This window comes from Phyllopteryx taeniolatus, chromosome 17 (assembly GCF_024500385.1).
Source record: "Phyllopteryx taeniolatus isolate TA_2022b chromosome 17, UOR_Ptae_1.2, whole genome shotgun sequence".
NCBI classification, from domain to species: Eukaryota; Metazoa; Chordata; class Actinopteri; order Syngnathiformes; family Syngnathidae; genus Phyllopteryx; species Phyllopteryx taeniolatus.
Window position 1 is genome coordinate 377,501 of NC_084518.1, and position 12,529 is coordinate 390,029.

The 12,529-nt window shown below is 46.3% G+C and overlaps 2 protein-coding genes across 8 annotated transcripts in view; one reads left to right on the forward strand and one right to left on the reverse strand.

The window, feature by feature from the left end:
- asl (argininosuccinate lyase) overlaps window positions 1-7,344 on the reverse strand; it is a 9,412-nt gene extending 2,068 nt beyond the window's left edge. For 2 of the 6 annotated variants that reach the window (XR_009785053.1, XR_009785052.1), the window contains exons 1-12: window positions 6,952-7,344; window positions 6,264-6,458; window positions 4,336-4,419; window positions 3,439-3,495; window positions 3,265-3,362; window positions 1,945-2,022; window positions 1,756-1,833; window positions 1,103-1,155; window positions 964-1,026; window positions 772-886; window positions 472-617; window positions 305-364 (exon numbers count right to left, since the gene is read on the reverse strand). Coding sequence is in view for 3 of the 6 variants with exons in the window: in XM_061750927.1 (XP_061606911.1) it covers window positions 305-364; window positions 472-556; window positions 772-886; window positions 964-1,026; window positions 1,103-1,155; window positions 1,756-1,833; window positions 1,945-2,022; window positions 3,265-3,362; window positions 3,439-3,495; window positions 4,336-4,419; window positions 6,264-6,458; window positions 6,952-6,963 (978 nt within the window). In the remaining 3 variants the exon portion in view is untranslated. The remainder of the gene's footprint in view (window positions 1-304; window positions 365-471; window positions 618-771; window positions 887-963; window positions 1,027-1,102; window positions 1,156-1,755; window positions 1,834-1,944; window positions 2,023-3,264; window positions 3,363-3,438; window positions 3,496-4,335; window positions 4,420-6,263; window positions 6,459-6,951) is intronic. The other 4 variants (XM_061750927.1, XM_061750926.1, XR_009785054.1 and 1 more) reach the window with 3 other exon arrangements.
- A 108-nt stretch (window positions 7,345-7,452) lies between these two features.
- On the forward strand, window positions 7,453-11,959 carry crcp (calcitonin gene-related peptide-receptor component protein). 2 transcript variants are annotated; one of them, XR_009785055.1, is made up of 7 exons: window positions 7,453-7,553; window positions 7,915-7,951; window positions 8,169-8,267; window positions 9,644-9,738; window positions 9,841-9,898; window positions 11,251-11,434; window positions 11,766-11,959. XR_009785055.1 is itself a non-coding variant. In XM_061750952.1 (6 exons), exons 1-6 carry the CDS (start codon window positions 7,495-7,497, stop codon window positions 11,365-11,367), a joined length of 465 nt encoding a protein of 154 aa, XP_061606936.1. In that variant the 5' UTR covers window positions 7,453-7,494; the 3' UTR covers window positions 11,368-11,959. The 2 variants fall into 2 exon arrangements, 1 of the variants encoding a protein (XP_061606936.1); XM_061750952.1 differs by having other exon boundaries at window positions 11,251-11,959.
- The last annotated feature ends 570 nt before the right edge of the window (window positions 11,960-12,529 follow it).

Genomic DNA, 12,529 nt, shown 5'->3' on the forward strand with positions numbered 1-12,529 from the left:
TGCCAAACAAACAAACTGTGAAGATTTTTCAGGCTTTTTGGGTGGCCAGCGGCCCTGCACCCCAATGACGATCATAAAAAAGACATCTTTCCTCCTAAGCAGCGGCAGCCGCAGCCGCATCGTTTTTGGCGTGGACTTTGTGAACCGAAACAAAAGCCACCTGCACTAAGATGAGCTCGACACGGAGCAGGAAGTGGAGACATCGTCGCGAGTCGTGAGGGTGTCATCAACAGAAACGTTGCGATTTGAGTGATGCCTGGTGGGAAATGAGGAAGGGAGCCATGAGAAGGAATGTGGTGCCTACCTGCAGGTCTTTGTTGTAGGAGCTGGGAAGGCCCTTCAGCGTCATCATGAAGCCCGCGCACTGAAACCACACATCGTATGAAAAACGGCCTCTCGCCCCTCCGCCGTCTCGTTTCAGAGCACGTGAACGACCAGGTCGGCCGGCGTGTGAAAAGCAGGAGGACTTACTCGGCCAAAGACTCGCCCCGCTTTGCTCCGGATCAGCTCCAGACTGTCGGCGTTCTTCTTCTGGGGCATCAAGCTGCTGCCTGTGCTGCGCCGCGCAAATATGCGTTAGGTTCGCCTCGTCCGCTTTTAAGACCTCTTTGAAAGACCTTGTCAATCCATTGGATTTGGTTCCCAATTAGTCTCGGAATTGCTTCATATATATTTAGTTACAATACCCGCAAAATGGCGAGCTTTAACATGGAACCGGAACTGTAAAACAAAAATCCTCATTTGAATAAATAGAGCCAACTGAGGCCTGACCTGTAGGCGTCAGACAGCGAGACGAAGGAGAACTCTTTGGTGCTGTACAGCAGAAGGTCCTCGGCCATCTTACTCAGGTGAGTCGCGCACAGCGAGGCCCAGAACAGGAACTCCGCTGACAGACGCACACACGCACGCACACACTGAACCCATTGGTTTGATTGACAGCCGACAACGCGCTGCCGGACATACCAACAAAGTCTCGTTGTGCGGTTGCGTCCATGCTGTTCAAGCTGACCTCCTCAAAACACAACTCTGTCAACAACACAGCGTCGTTAGAACTCTCAACACTTGGATTATTAAGCGTGTGAATATGAACGTCTGTTGGGACCTTTCCTCAGAAGCTCCCTGTCGATGTCAAACGGCGTTCCGGCGACAGCGCCGCTGAAACCACAGGAAGCCGTCCAATCAACACGGGACGTTTCCGCACGAATGCGATCTTGGAAACGATCAAAACCACCGACCCGCGTTTCCGAGCTTCTAATATTTGTTCGATGACATCGTATTCCTTAGCTTCCCGACGGTCTCTCGGCCGCACAGCTTCCGGTGCTTGCGTGGCGATGTTGAGACTTTTGTGTCCAATCAGATTTCAGCCTCTCGTGTGTTGCCACGTCAAAGTAATGTGCCCAGGGCCTTCATAATCATAGCAGCACGCCCGCGACCCTCGTGAGGATAAAGCGGGACAGAAAACGGGCGGATGGATGGATGGATGGATGGATGGATGGATATTCGAAATTGCCGAACAAGGTCACCGAGCTGGCCCTTTTTCCATCCTCTGGTGAGCCATATTGGACTAGCAAAACACTGTAGCGATAAATGTCCTAATCAGCATCTCTGGAGAGTCGCATGTATTTTATGGAAAGGTTTTTGTCATGTTACGAGGTAAACATTGATCGCGGCACAATTGCATGCTGCGAACTGGCACTTTGATATCGTTGCGTGAAGGTCGTAGTGATGGTAAGCGGCTCAAATGTAAGGTCATACCTGCCCAGAGGCAAGACGTTGACGCGCTTCCTGATCTCCTGCAGCCGCTCTACGTCGCGCCGCAAAGCCACGGCATGGCTTCCCGTCCACGCGGGACGTCGAGAAAGAAATAAAGCGGGCAACATACAAATGATTTCCCAGGTTCTGCTCCTTTGCCGTCCGTCAGCAAAGCCTGTTTTCGTGCTTTACCTCAGAATCCAGTGGCTCCATCTGATTGGCTGCGCTCGCTGCATGTGGGTGTAACCAGGAAACAGGACGTCTATCTCGCTAAGGAGAAGAATGACTCGTATTAGTGCAGCCTTTTGCTGTCTTATGCTGCCCCCAGGTGGCCAAGGAGCGCAAACCAGAAGGAGCGGCACAATGTCCATTTAACTGAAGCAAATGTCTAATGCGCTACATTTTATTTAATTGCGCAATTACTGTATGTCATATCAAGTACAATATTATAGAGTGCTATTGCTATTGTTAAAAAAACATTACAATTTTCCTTTTCTTTTTTGGGGGGCTGGAACAGATTAATGGCATCTTCATCCATCTGAACGGGCAAAAATTACTTTGGACAAGAGTGCCCAGGGCCTTCACAATCAGTGAGCAGATGGATATCAAGCATCCGGAAATTGCACCCGAGGATGTACCAGACTTGTCCACAATTGTCTTCCTGACAATTTCTTTTGACTTTGCCATGATGATGTTCCACAAAAAAAAGTGTGTCGCAGGTGTGCCTCGTTTAAATACAGCCACAGGTGTGTCTCCAATTAGCAAACCTATCAGAAGCTTCCAAAGACATGATATCATCATCTGGGTTTTTCCAAATTGCTTAAAGACATGGTCATCTTACTTGAGGTGAACTTCTGACTTTGAAGGAAATGATGAAAAAAAAAATCCTCCTCTCCTTGTTCTGGCATTTAGTGAATAGACCAAAAGCTGGAAAAGTTGAAGTCGGATTTCATGTCAGACAGGAAGAAGAAAAAAATGGCTATGTGTTGTATGTAAACATCTGGTCTCAAGTCTTAAGTGAATGTGTGATAGGCAAAGTGCAACTATGCGGGGGTCCAGCGTAAAATCAAGGACCGCCACATTATCTGACGTGGCCCAGGGGCCACTTACTTACTTCCATGATTCTTGCTCAAATCTTTGACTTAACAAACCCCTCTTCACAGTAACTTGAACAATTGCTGAACAAACTAGTATCCTTGAATTCTGATTTCAAAAGTAGTTATCCATCAATGTCGTTGTGTCTATGTCGTAATATGAGGAGGGGGCGGCGATGAAACATGTCAATGGTTTTAATGCCCCTCTGGGAGAAACCAGAACTACATTGTGGCCCGCAATACAAATGTGTTTGACACCTCTGGTATACCGTAGAAAAGTCCACTAATAATTGCGTCAGTCCTTCCACCCTATCACTAGTACACTACAAAGTCCACAATATAGTGATTGAGGAGTCGGGAATGACGGAATCATTCCCGACACAAGCATTGAGAGGTGGCGCGTTGGCCGTCTACTTACGCCGTGGCACGCTCCACCATGGCGGCGATGAGGACCAGGGCGTTGTCTGTCAGCGTGCCCACGGCATCACGCAGCCACAGACGCATGTCGGTCACCACCTGCACCGCAAACACGCATGAACGTCGCCGACAGGAACTCACCCACGCAGGCACGCGTGCAACACACTGCCCCCACCTGGTCGTTCCTGCTCCTGCCTGTGTGCAGCTTCCTCGCCGCCCCGCCAATCAACTCCTGCGCACACACACAGATAAACAACACAATGAACTGAATTTACAACTTTTTACGGGCTTCTAGTTTCAAATATAGTCATTCTTCGATTTTTTTTTGGGTGTATATGTAATAAATAACATGAGGCAATTGCACATTTACTGTAGCCGCGTTCGCGCTCCAAGGGAGACGCTAACTACGATGCGGCCCGCAGCGAAAATGAGTCGGACACCCCTGTTCTCTGGAGTGCGATGTTTGGCTACGCTCCCCTAACCTCCCAGCAGCACTACATCATGCCTCCATGAATTGCCACTATTGTTTTGACCTGCTCATGTGACTCTAGACTATATTCCATGAAAGATTTCGATAAGTCTAGAATAGAAATGGATCTAAAAATGACTAGAGGAGAGTGCTCTCGAACAATGTGCCAGTAAGATTTTACGTAATTGCTCCAAAAATGATTTCTTTACCAGCAATAATGCATCTTTTGTTCATCTATTTATGCCAGTGAGGCAAAGTCACAGACAGAACAAATAAATGCTCTTCTGTTATATGGCAGGAAGTAAATACAGTCATTCATGTATCCACGCTTTGTGACATTTTTGTTTGTTGGTGTGCAGAGAGATTTGTCAATTGTAAAATGTGAGCTTTGGCTCCACAAAGGTTGGAAATCACTGGTCTAGAAACAGGCGATGGACGTAGACTGAATAGATATTGAGCTAGATAGCGAGAAATACTTTGTTGCCCAAGAACAAAGTGATAGCAATGATGCATCGAGATACACGATTATTCTACTGGTAGAATATTAAGTAAAGTGCTAGATCTACAAGCGAGATACGGTGTGTCTACAGTTAGACGACTGACCTCGAGTCTGCGTTCATTGGCGGTGTGGATGTCTTCGTCGCTGTCTTTGAGCACAAACACGCCTTCGCTCCACTCCTCGCTGATCTGCAACAACACCAGCAGCGTCTTCGTTAGCGTCACGTGAGTGCTCCAAAAATGACATTTACAATCAATAATGTATCTCTGTTCCTCTATTCCTGCCAGTGAGGCACAGTGACAGACGGAACAAATGAATGTTCTTCTATGAGATGGCAGGAAGTACCGACAGTAATGAACGGATCCACTTTTTGGGACATTTTTGGTTGTTGGTGTGCCGGGAGATTTGTCAATTGGAAAATATGTTCCTTGGCTCCAGAAAGGTTGGAAAGCACTGCTCTCGTCAGATCGTGGATTCTAATCAATCAGGTCGAAGCAACATTACAACGTGACAGAAATAATGGCTGCTAACTTACTGGAATGAAATGACTTGATTTTGAATTCAATGACTTCACCCACACCGAAACTTTAGAGCACGATTCGACAGAACGGCGGCGTGTTTACGTCCAACCGCTCGTGCTACCGATAGCTTGCTAGGCTACATAACGTTTTCTTGCCTGCTCGCAAGCCGCATCGTATTCAAAGCACGTGAACGTACCTCGAGCGAGCCTTAAACCGACGTGCTCTCCTGTCCTGAGCACCGGTGACACGATTTCCCCCATTTTGTCCTTATAATACAAAGTCGGCGGGCTCCACTCCTGTTGTCGTCGCCACGGTAACGAGTGTGTCCGGTCGCATTTGAGTTGACAAGATAAAGCCCAATGATCGTAAAAAACGGGATGCCGTGGTATCGGGATACACGATTTTCTTGCAGTAGTCTCACATAGAGCAATCGTGAAAGAGCAAATTTGTCTCGCAGTCTGATCCGGCGGGCATTACGTGTTGCCCGTCTCTGACCGCCGACGTTTATTATTATTATTATTATTATTTATTTTTTTTAAATAACTTGATTGGCAGTTAGATATTTACAGTACGACATCAAAAGACACGCGAGAAGGCTTACAAATAAACTAGCTTTTGGATTCAAATATACTGCGCACGCGGCGACACGGACTCTTTTGCGGAGCCGATCAACGACGCGAATTATGACATTAAAGCCGATCGTCCGATCAGCATAAAATGCTAAATATCGGCCGATACCGATCAGCCCGATAAAATCGGTGTGAAGTCTACACTTTATATTCCTACTGACTTGCCGTACTTTCTACATTTGATAAAGTCCTAAATATATTTGAATGTAGTCAAGTACGAGAGTTACTCCAATTCCAGCAGACAAATTCCTTGTGCGTTTTTAGGCAGCACGTTTGCCTTGCAGTTCTGAGGTTCTGTGTTCAACTCTGGGCTCTGGCCGTCCTGAGTGGTGTTCATCTGCTTGCGTGGGTTTTTCTCCTACATTCCAAAACCTGTTGTTAGGCTCATTGGCAGTCAAAATGGAACAAAAATAGGGTTTTATTCACGTATAGAATACAGCCAGAGTGCGCCCCTTACTGTCTTGGGCTAACATGGAGACGCTAATGCGCGCTTTCATCACTAATTGGATGGATTGGTGTAATGTCTTCCTAAAAAGAGAGTTTCAGCTTTACAATAACCAAAAATGGTCTATATCTACCCCGCCACTGACTAGAGAGCAGTTCAGGGCGTAGCTGGCCTCTCGGTCATCTAGGTAGACGCCAGCTCTCTCGTAAGCCTCACGAGGGGAAGCAGGATAGAAGATGGATGGAGAATGTTTTAGCTCACTTGCTTGTTTGTTTGTTTGGTCTCTGGATGGCCCCGTGACCTTTCACCTGTGTTGTGTCCGACTGTGCGAGAGGAGCGCGCGGCAGGTCACGTGACGTCTCGTTTTTGTTGTTCAGCACAACGTGCAGGAATGTGGCACAGCCTCACTGATTCAATTTGTGTGCGTGGGCGCGTACCCTGTCCAGCCCTTGCAAAATGCCGGCCATCTCGTCTGCGCTGACCAGCCCGGCCCGGTGCAGAGCCTTGACGTAGGCCTTGCTGCCCCTCAGGTCGGCGTCCCACATGCGCCGGTCGTACGCTACGGACATGTTGAAGCGCTCCATCACTGGGTCGGTGGCACCCACGAAACGACCCCCCCACAGCTTGGACCCCTGACGCACACAATGACAATGTTAATCCTAAACTGCTAAATCTGAATTTTTAGGATCACGCCCTTGCCATTAACTTCTTCATCGTGGCACTTTGGGGCCGTTATTACCTGACTCAGGGTTGTAGCTCTGTCACAATTCAATGTGATCGGCATTACAACATTATTGTACACTTTATATTCCTAATGACTCACTGTACTTTATACATTTGTGTATGTCCTAAATATATTGGAATGTTAGTAGTAAAGTACCAGAGTTACTCCTTATACAGCAGACACATTCCTTGTGTGGTTTTTTTTTTTTAAACAACATTTTGATTGCTCGTGTGAATATGAAAGATGATATGACTTTGCAAGAAGCACACATCCAACCACAGTCAACATTTACCCACAACATTAGGTACACCTACTCTATCGATACATCTACATGAAACATTGTGTGCTCACGTATAAAATATATATTTGAATTATTATTTTGTGTCGGATGAGTTCCTTACCTCTGCAGTCATCTCGAAGGAACAAAGTTGATAGATAGAAGTTGATAAATCAGGCACAGCTTGAATGGTTTGACTCGTTTTAAAAAGGAACAAACGAATAAAAGCTGAAAAGTGTGTGTTTTCCTCTATATCTGTTCACACATGAAGCCTGTAACTTGTGTAAGACTTGTTGGCGTCTACCTAGTGTTGAAACTCATACTAGCTGCAAATAAACAAATGTCCTTAAAAGTCTTCACTCCACAGTTCGATCGACGAAATAAGGTAGAAATCAGCGAAGCGGCTACATCAATATATCAATAAAATAAATCAATGAGTGAATAAAATGACGTCTGCCGCAAACTAACTCGCCCCACTAGCTTGAGGGCTGAAATGCATCCTGGGATATAATTATTCAAAAGACCTTCCTTTGTCATTCTCACGAGAAAAATAAATAAATTGTCCCAATATATTGACATTGGTTTCGTGTGAAATTACGTTTTATGACTCGATAATTTAGATATTTTGTTGCTTCTTACTCGGGTGTGTTTTGGTACCCCGGTACCAATGAACGTCTTGTTTCACACGGACTCTTTTGTATGGGACCAAAACGGCAACATGGAAGTGTAAGGCAAATATTTCTTTCTTTTAGTCTATGGCTTTGTTTTCTTTCATTGATATACAAATATACCACATTTCATTCACTTATAGATGGTAATGGGGAGGATTAAACTGATTTCTTTACTGTTTCCGCTTACTGAAAGTTTTCATGTGTACCAAATGAACGTAAAATATCAAACAAATGTACACTACATACAGTATAGACTGTGCTATCTATCTATCTATATTATTTTCCAACTTATTTTGTAGTGTGATGTTTGATTAATCCGCTTTCAACGTCACTGGAACCAAGTACATACAGTATATTATATACTTGTAATGTACTGTAATTCCATAAGTGAACTCTGTATATCTTCTTCTTATTAGGAAAAATGCTCATGCTGCCATGCTCAGTAACTATGAGGTAAGACAATGTCCTCCATCTCTTTGTTATCATTTACTTTCATTAGAATGTTATTGAAATGATGTTGTTTGTGTAAACCTTTGTTTAAATGTGTGTACTGTATAAATGTTTGCATCAATTATGTGTTCAAATGTGTGTTTTGTGTACATGGGTGTACTGTATGAATGTTTGTACAAATTCTTTGTTGAAATGTGTGTACTGTGTAAATGTTTGTCAGGTGTTCCAGCTGCTGACCGACCTGAAGGAGCAGAAGAAGGACAGCGGCAAGAGCAAACACAGCGCCGGCCAGCAGAATCTCAATACCATCATGTATGAAGTGAGCACATTAGGTCATCTTCGTCTCTTATGTATCACACCGGAGGTGGCCAAAGTGCTCACACCCTGTACCTAAGTATACTAATGTATAAACAACAACAAAAAAAGTAAAAGTAGAAGTAGCAATTCAACTCCTTCATTTAAAAACTAGAGACTCTGAAATGTACAGAAGTACGAAAGTCAAAATGAAAAATACATTTTACTGTCAATTATATACAATAGGAGTTCCGATAAAAAAAACAAAAAAAAATCTCTCCACACCAACTGCTTTCCTTCTTTGTTTAACTCACATAGTGTGTAGTGGGCGGCAAGGTGGAAGACTGGTTAGCACATCTGCCTCACAGTTGTAATGTCGCGGGTTCAAATCCCGGCCCCGCCTGTGTGGAGTTCGCATGTTCTCCCAGTGCATGCGTGGGTTTTCTCCAGGTACTCCGCTTTCCTCCCGCATCCCAAAAACCTGCGTGCCAGGTTGATTGAAGAGTCTAAATTGCCCGTAGGTGCGAATGGTTGTTTGTTTTTATGGGCCCTGCGATTGGCTGGCGACCAGTTCAGGGTGTACCTGCCTCTCGCCCAAAAATAGCTGGGATAGGCTCCAGCACACCCGCGACCCGTGTGAGAATGAGCGGTACAGAGAATGGATGGATGGAGAGTGTGAACTGAGGAGAAGAAGAAATATCACCGTGCATGTTGTTTTAAGCGCTGGCTGGACTTTTATGCTGTTAAAACATTGCCCCACAGCTTTACCAATGTTTTAAACTGACTAACTAAACTGCTGAATTAGCGAATCATAACCACTAAAACAAAAAACTCTACACCGTACTTGAACTCCAGAACGCAATTACCACCAATCGTTCTTGATTTTTCAACTTTTTGAAGCCTCATTTTGTGAATTTTTCTATTTTGGCATGTTGTTAAAAATACTTCTCTCCCGTGTGTCAAATTTACAAGAGATTTTCACTTCACAGGGACTTCAAACAAGTCCTTGGATGGGAATATCTTGCTTCTCCCAATCGGTCGCATCATGGTCGTTAATGCTCCCTGGGTTTCGCTCCTCCGTGGCGCTGATGTCCCCGTTTTATCCACCTTAAAAGTCCGTCGATCAATCAAGATCTCGACTGCGGATGAATGACCTCTTTTTCTATGTCGTGTTGTCATCAGTTTAAAAACCAAACCAAACAACGTAACGGGACTATTTTGACAAAGTAAGGAGTACAAAGTTCAGATGTCTGTTTTCAAATGTATGGGTAAGAACCCCAAAAATCTCTTATTTCAAGTACAAACGGATGGAAGTAAATACAGTAACCAAGTAGTTGGACCAGTTTAGTTCCCACGCTTGCCGCACACGTGTGTCTCCCACTCGTCTCCACCCAAACCCAGACGCTGAAGTACTTGTCCAAGACGCCGTGCAGCCGCCAGCGTCCCGAGATGGTCAAAGCGTTTCTGTCCACCATGATGCGTCACAAACTCACAAAGTCAGTCCAAGCTTCTTCTTTGTTCCATTCGCACGCAAAATACGAGACGCGCTTCTGTTTACGTTGTGATGTCATTTCTATGCCGTTTTCACGCTCGACCAGGGCCGAGAAGCTGCAGCTCCTCAACCACCGACCGCGGACCGCAGTGGAGATGCAGCTAGTGAGTCTTTTTGCCTTTGTTTATATCCCCATCGTGTCAAAACAACGAGTGCAGATTTATTATGTCACGGCCAAAAATGCCAGCAACCGTCCCCGACGGGTCCACGCGGCGTACAAGCAACGTGGCAACAATTGGTGGAAAAGTACAGATGAAAGACAAAAGTGAGCAGAGCTCTTTACTATGCAATGATCCACAGTGCAAATATTGGAGGAGAAAAAACATCGAAATATATCAAATGTACAAAAATCGCCTCAAGATGACAACAATTCTCACTCCATCCGTCCATCCATTTTCTTCCACCTATCTGAGGTGGGGTCGCAGGGGCGGCAGCTTCAGCAGGGAAGCCCAGACTTCCCTCTCCCCGGCCATTCATCCAACGCTTCCGGGGGGATCCCGAGGCGTTCCCGGGCCAAGTGCACATGCGGACACGTTTATGCTTGAACATGGTCCATGTTCGTTATGGACAATCCGTGACGAGCACAGAAGTCCAATAAGAGGCCGTTCCTCCCAATCACGCCCTTCCAGGTCTCAGTGTCATTGCCCACGTGAGCATCGAAGTCCCCCAGCAGAACGATGGCGTCCCCGGCGGGAGCGCTCTCCAGCACCCCCTCCAAGGACTCCAAAAAGTGCTGTTTGGTGCATAGGCACAAACAACAGTCAGGAACAGGCTACCCTCTCGTCCACCGGGGTGAACCACACACCCACACACCCGCTCGGCGCCTCTCACCGTGGGCAACTCCAGAGAGGAAGAGAGTCCAACCCCACTCGAGAGGACTGGTACCAGAGCCCAAGCCGTGTGTGGAGGCGAGCCTGACTCTATCTAGTCGGAACTTCTCGACCTCACGCACCGGCTCGGGCTCCTTCCCTGCCAGAGAGGTGACGTTCCACGTCCCTCGAGCTAGCTTCTTTAGCCGCCTTCGGCCGTCGCCCAGCTCACGCTGCACCTGACCCCTACGGCCTCGCCCAAGGGAAGGCGGACCCACGTTACCCTTTCGGCTTGTGCCCGGCCTTGGAGCCCCGCCTCCAGGCCTGGGTCCAGGGGAGGCCGCGGTGTCTGGTCCCTGTTTGCCATAGGTGACCCTGCCAGGGGCTTGAAGCCCCAGACAACTTCGCTCCTAGGATTACTGGGACACACAAACCCCTCCACCACGATAAGGCGACGGCTCAAGAGGGGACACACTTGTACAGTATGACTCGTATCAAAGCCGGCCTTTAAACAATACTAATACTGGACTGACTTGTGCTTGCCATTTTGGACCTTTCAGCTCCAGCCTGGCAGCCATTACAAGCATTCGCATGTTTACAGCACGTGTGTAAATGTTGTGCTTTTGTGTGTGGCGTTTGCTCGTCAGATGGTGGAGGAGAGCGAGGAGCGTCTGTCAGAGGAGCAGATCGAGGAGCTGATCCAGACCATCGCAGAACTTCTACCCGGCGAAGACGCGGCAACGGCCGAGGCGGAGACGGCTTGAGCGGCGTCGCGCTCGCCGTCTCGAAACGGGCCTCCTTCGTGTCGTCTTCGACGAGCTCCCGAGCCCGGTTAGAGAAGTCGCTACATCAGATCGTATTGAAGTCATCTGTCAAATGTCGTTTAGTTTTGAATGCAGCACAAAAAAGCAGTTCATCGAATGTCACGTAATGAAGCGCTGTGCGATATATGGACGATGACAACCAGGGGAAGGACGTTAAGCTTCAAAAGGTTTTGCGCTTCCTGTTGGTTTGTGGCATCACTTTTCCTGTTTTCACACGGCAACACTGTGAGGCATCGTAAAGGTTGTCGATTTCATTCCCGGCACTTCAGCTGTCGGGCAGCTCGTTCCGCCTCTTCGGGTGGAGATACTTTATTTGTCGCTGTCTCCATTTTCTGCAGCGCTCGCCCTCGTTATAGTCACTTGGGAGCCGGAGCCGGAGCCGGAGCCGATCGCTTTCGGAAGAGACGCCTATGGACAATTTAGAGCAGGGGCGTTCCTCCGTCTTCCTCCGAGGGCCGCATACAGAAACATTGAAAGATGTGCGGGCTACTTTGACATTCTTTGACTCTAATAAAACCAATCCCTCAAGCAATTGTACAGTATACGCAAGTCATTTTGAGAAAGTGCTACATTGCAGCTTCCTGTTAAAGGCGATAAGCAAAACAGTTTGGGATTTTGTGCGATTCTGCGTTGGCCCTCAGCCCTGAGCAGATCTCCTTATTCACCAACAAAAAATAGCATTTGTAATAATCTGACATAATTGAAAGCAGTGTTTGCTTGAGGATCATAATCATTCATGTGATACGTTCACAAATCAAACCTTGATGCAGAGCAGAAAGTGGGAGGAAAACATTTTTGCTACTCAAATTGCTTTATTTCTCTTTATTCCTGAGGCATAAACAGAAAATTGTCTTACTATATGAATTGTAAAGTGGTTTCTTTGCATACTTATAAAAGCTCTATATTATGGCTGCAACTCATTTGAATAATTGATAATTTCTTCGATAAATTGATGAATCAGATCAAACTTATTAATTTCCATCAGTATTCAAAAACAGGACATTATTTCAACTTTACAGTGGAGAAAATGCACCAAATTCATGATGATACTGTTTTGGTGTGTAACATCTGTCCGAAAATTGGCAAAAAATGTTGATGATTG

What these genes read in the sequence shown, in the direction of transcription:
- crcp (XM_061750952.1), top strand. Translation starts at nt 7,495, where the DNA reads ATGAACGTCTTGTTTCACACGGACTCTTTTGTATGGGACCAAAACGGC. An exon ending in CCATGCTCAGTAACTATGAG is followed by an intron (nt 7,952 to 8,168) that starts GTAAGACAATGT and finishes AATGTTTGTCAG; the next exon opens with GTGTTCCAGCTGCTGACCGA. An exon ending in TCAATACCATCATGTATGAA is followed by an intron (nt 8,268 to 9,643) that starts GTGAGCACATTA and finishes ACCCAAACCCAG; the next exon opens with ACGCTGAAGTACTTGTCCAA.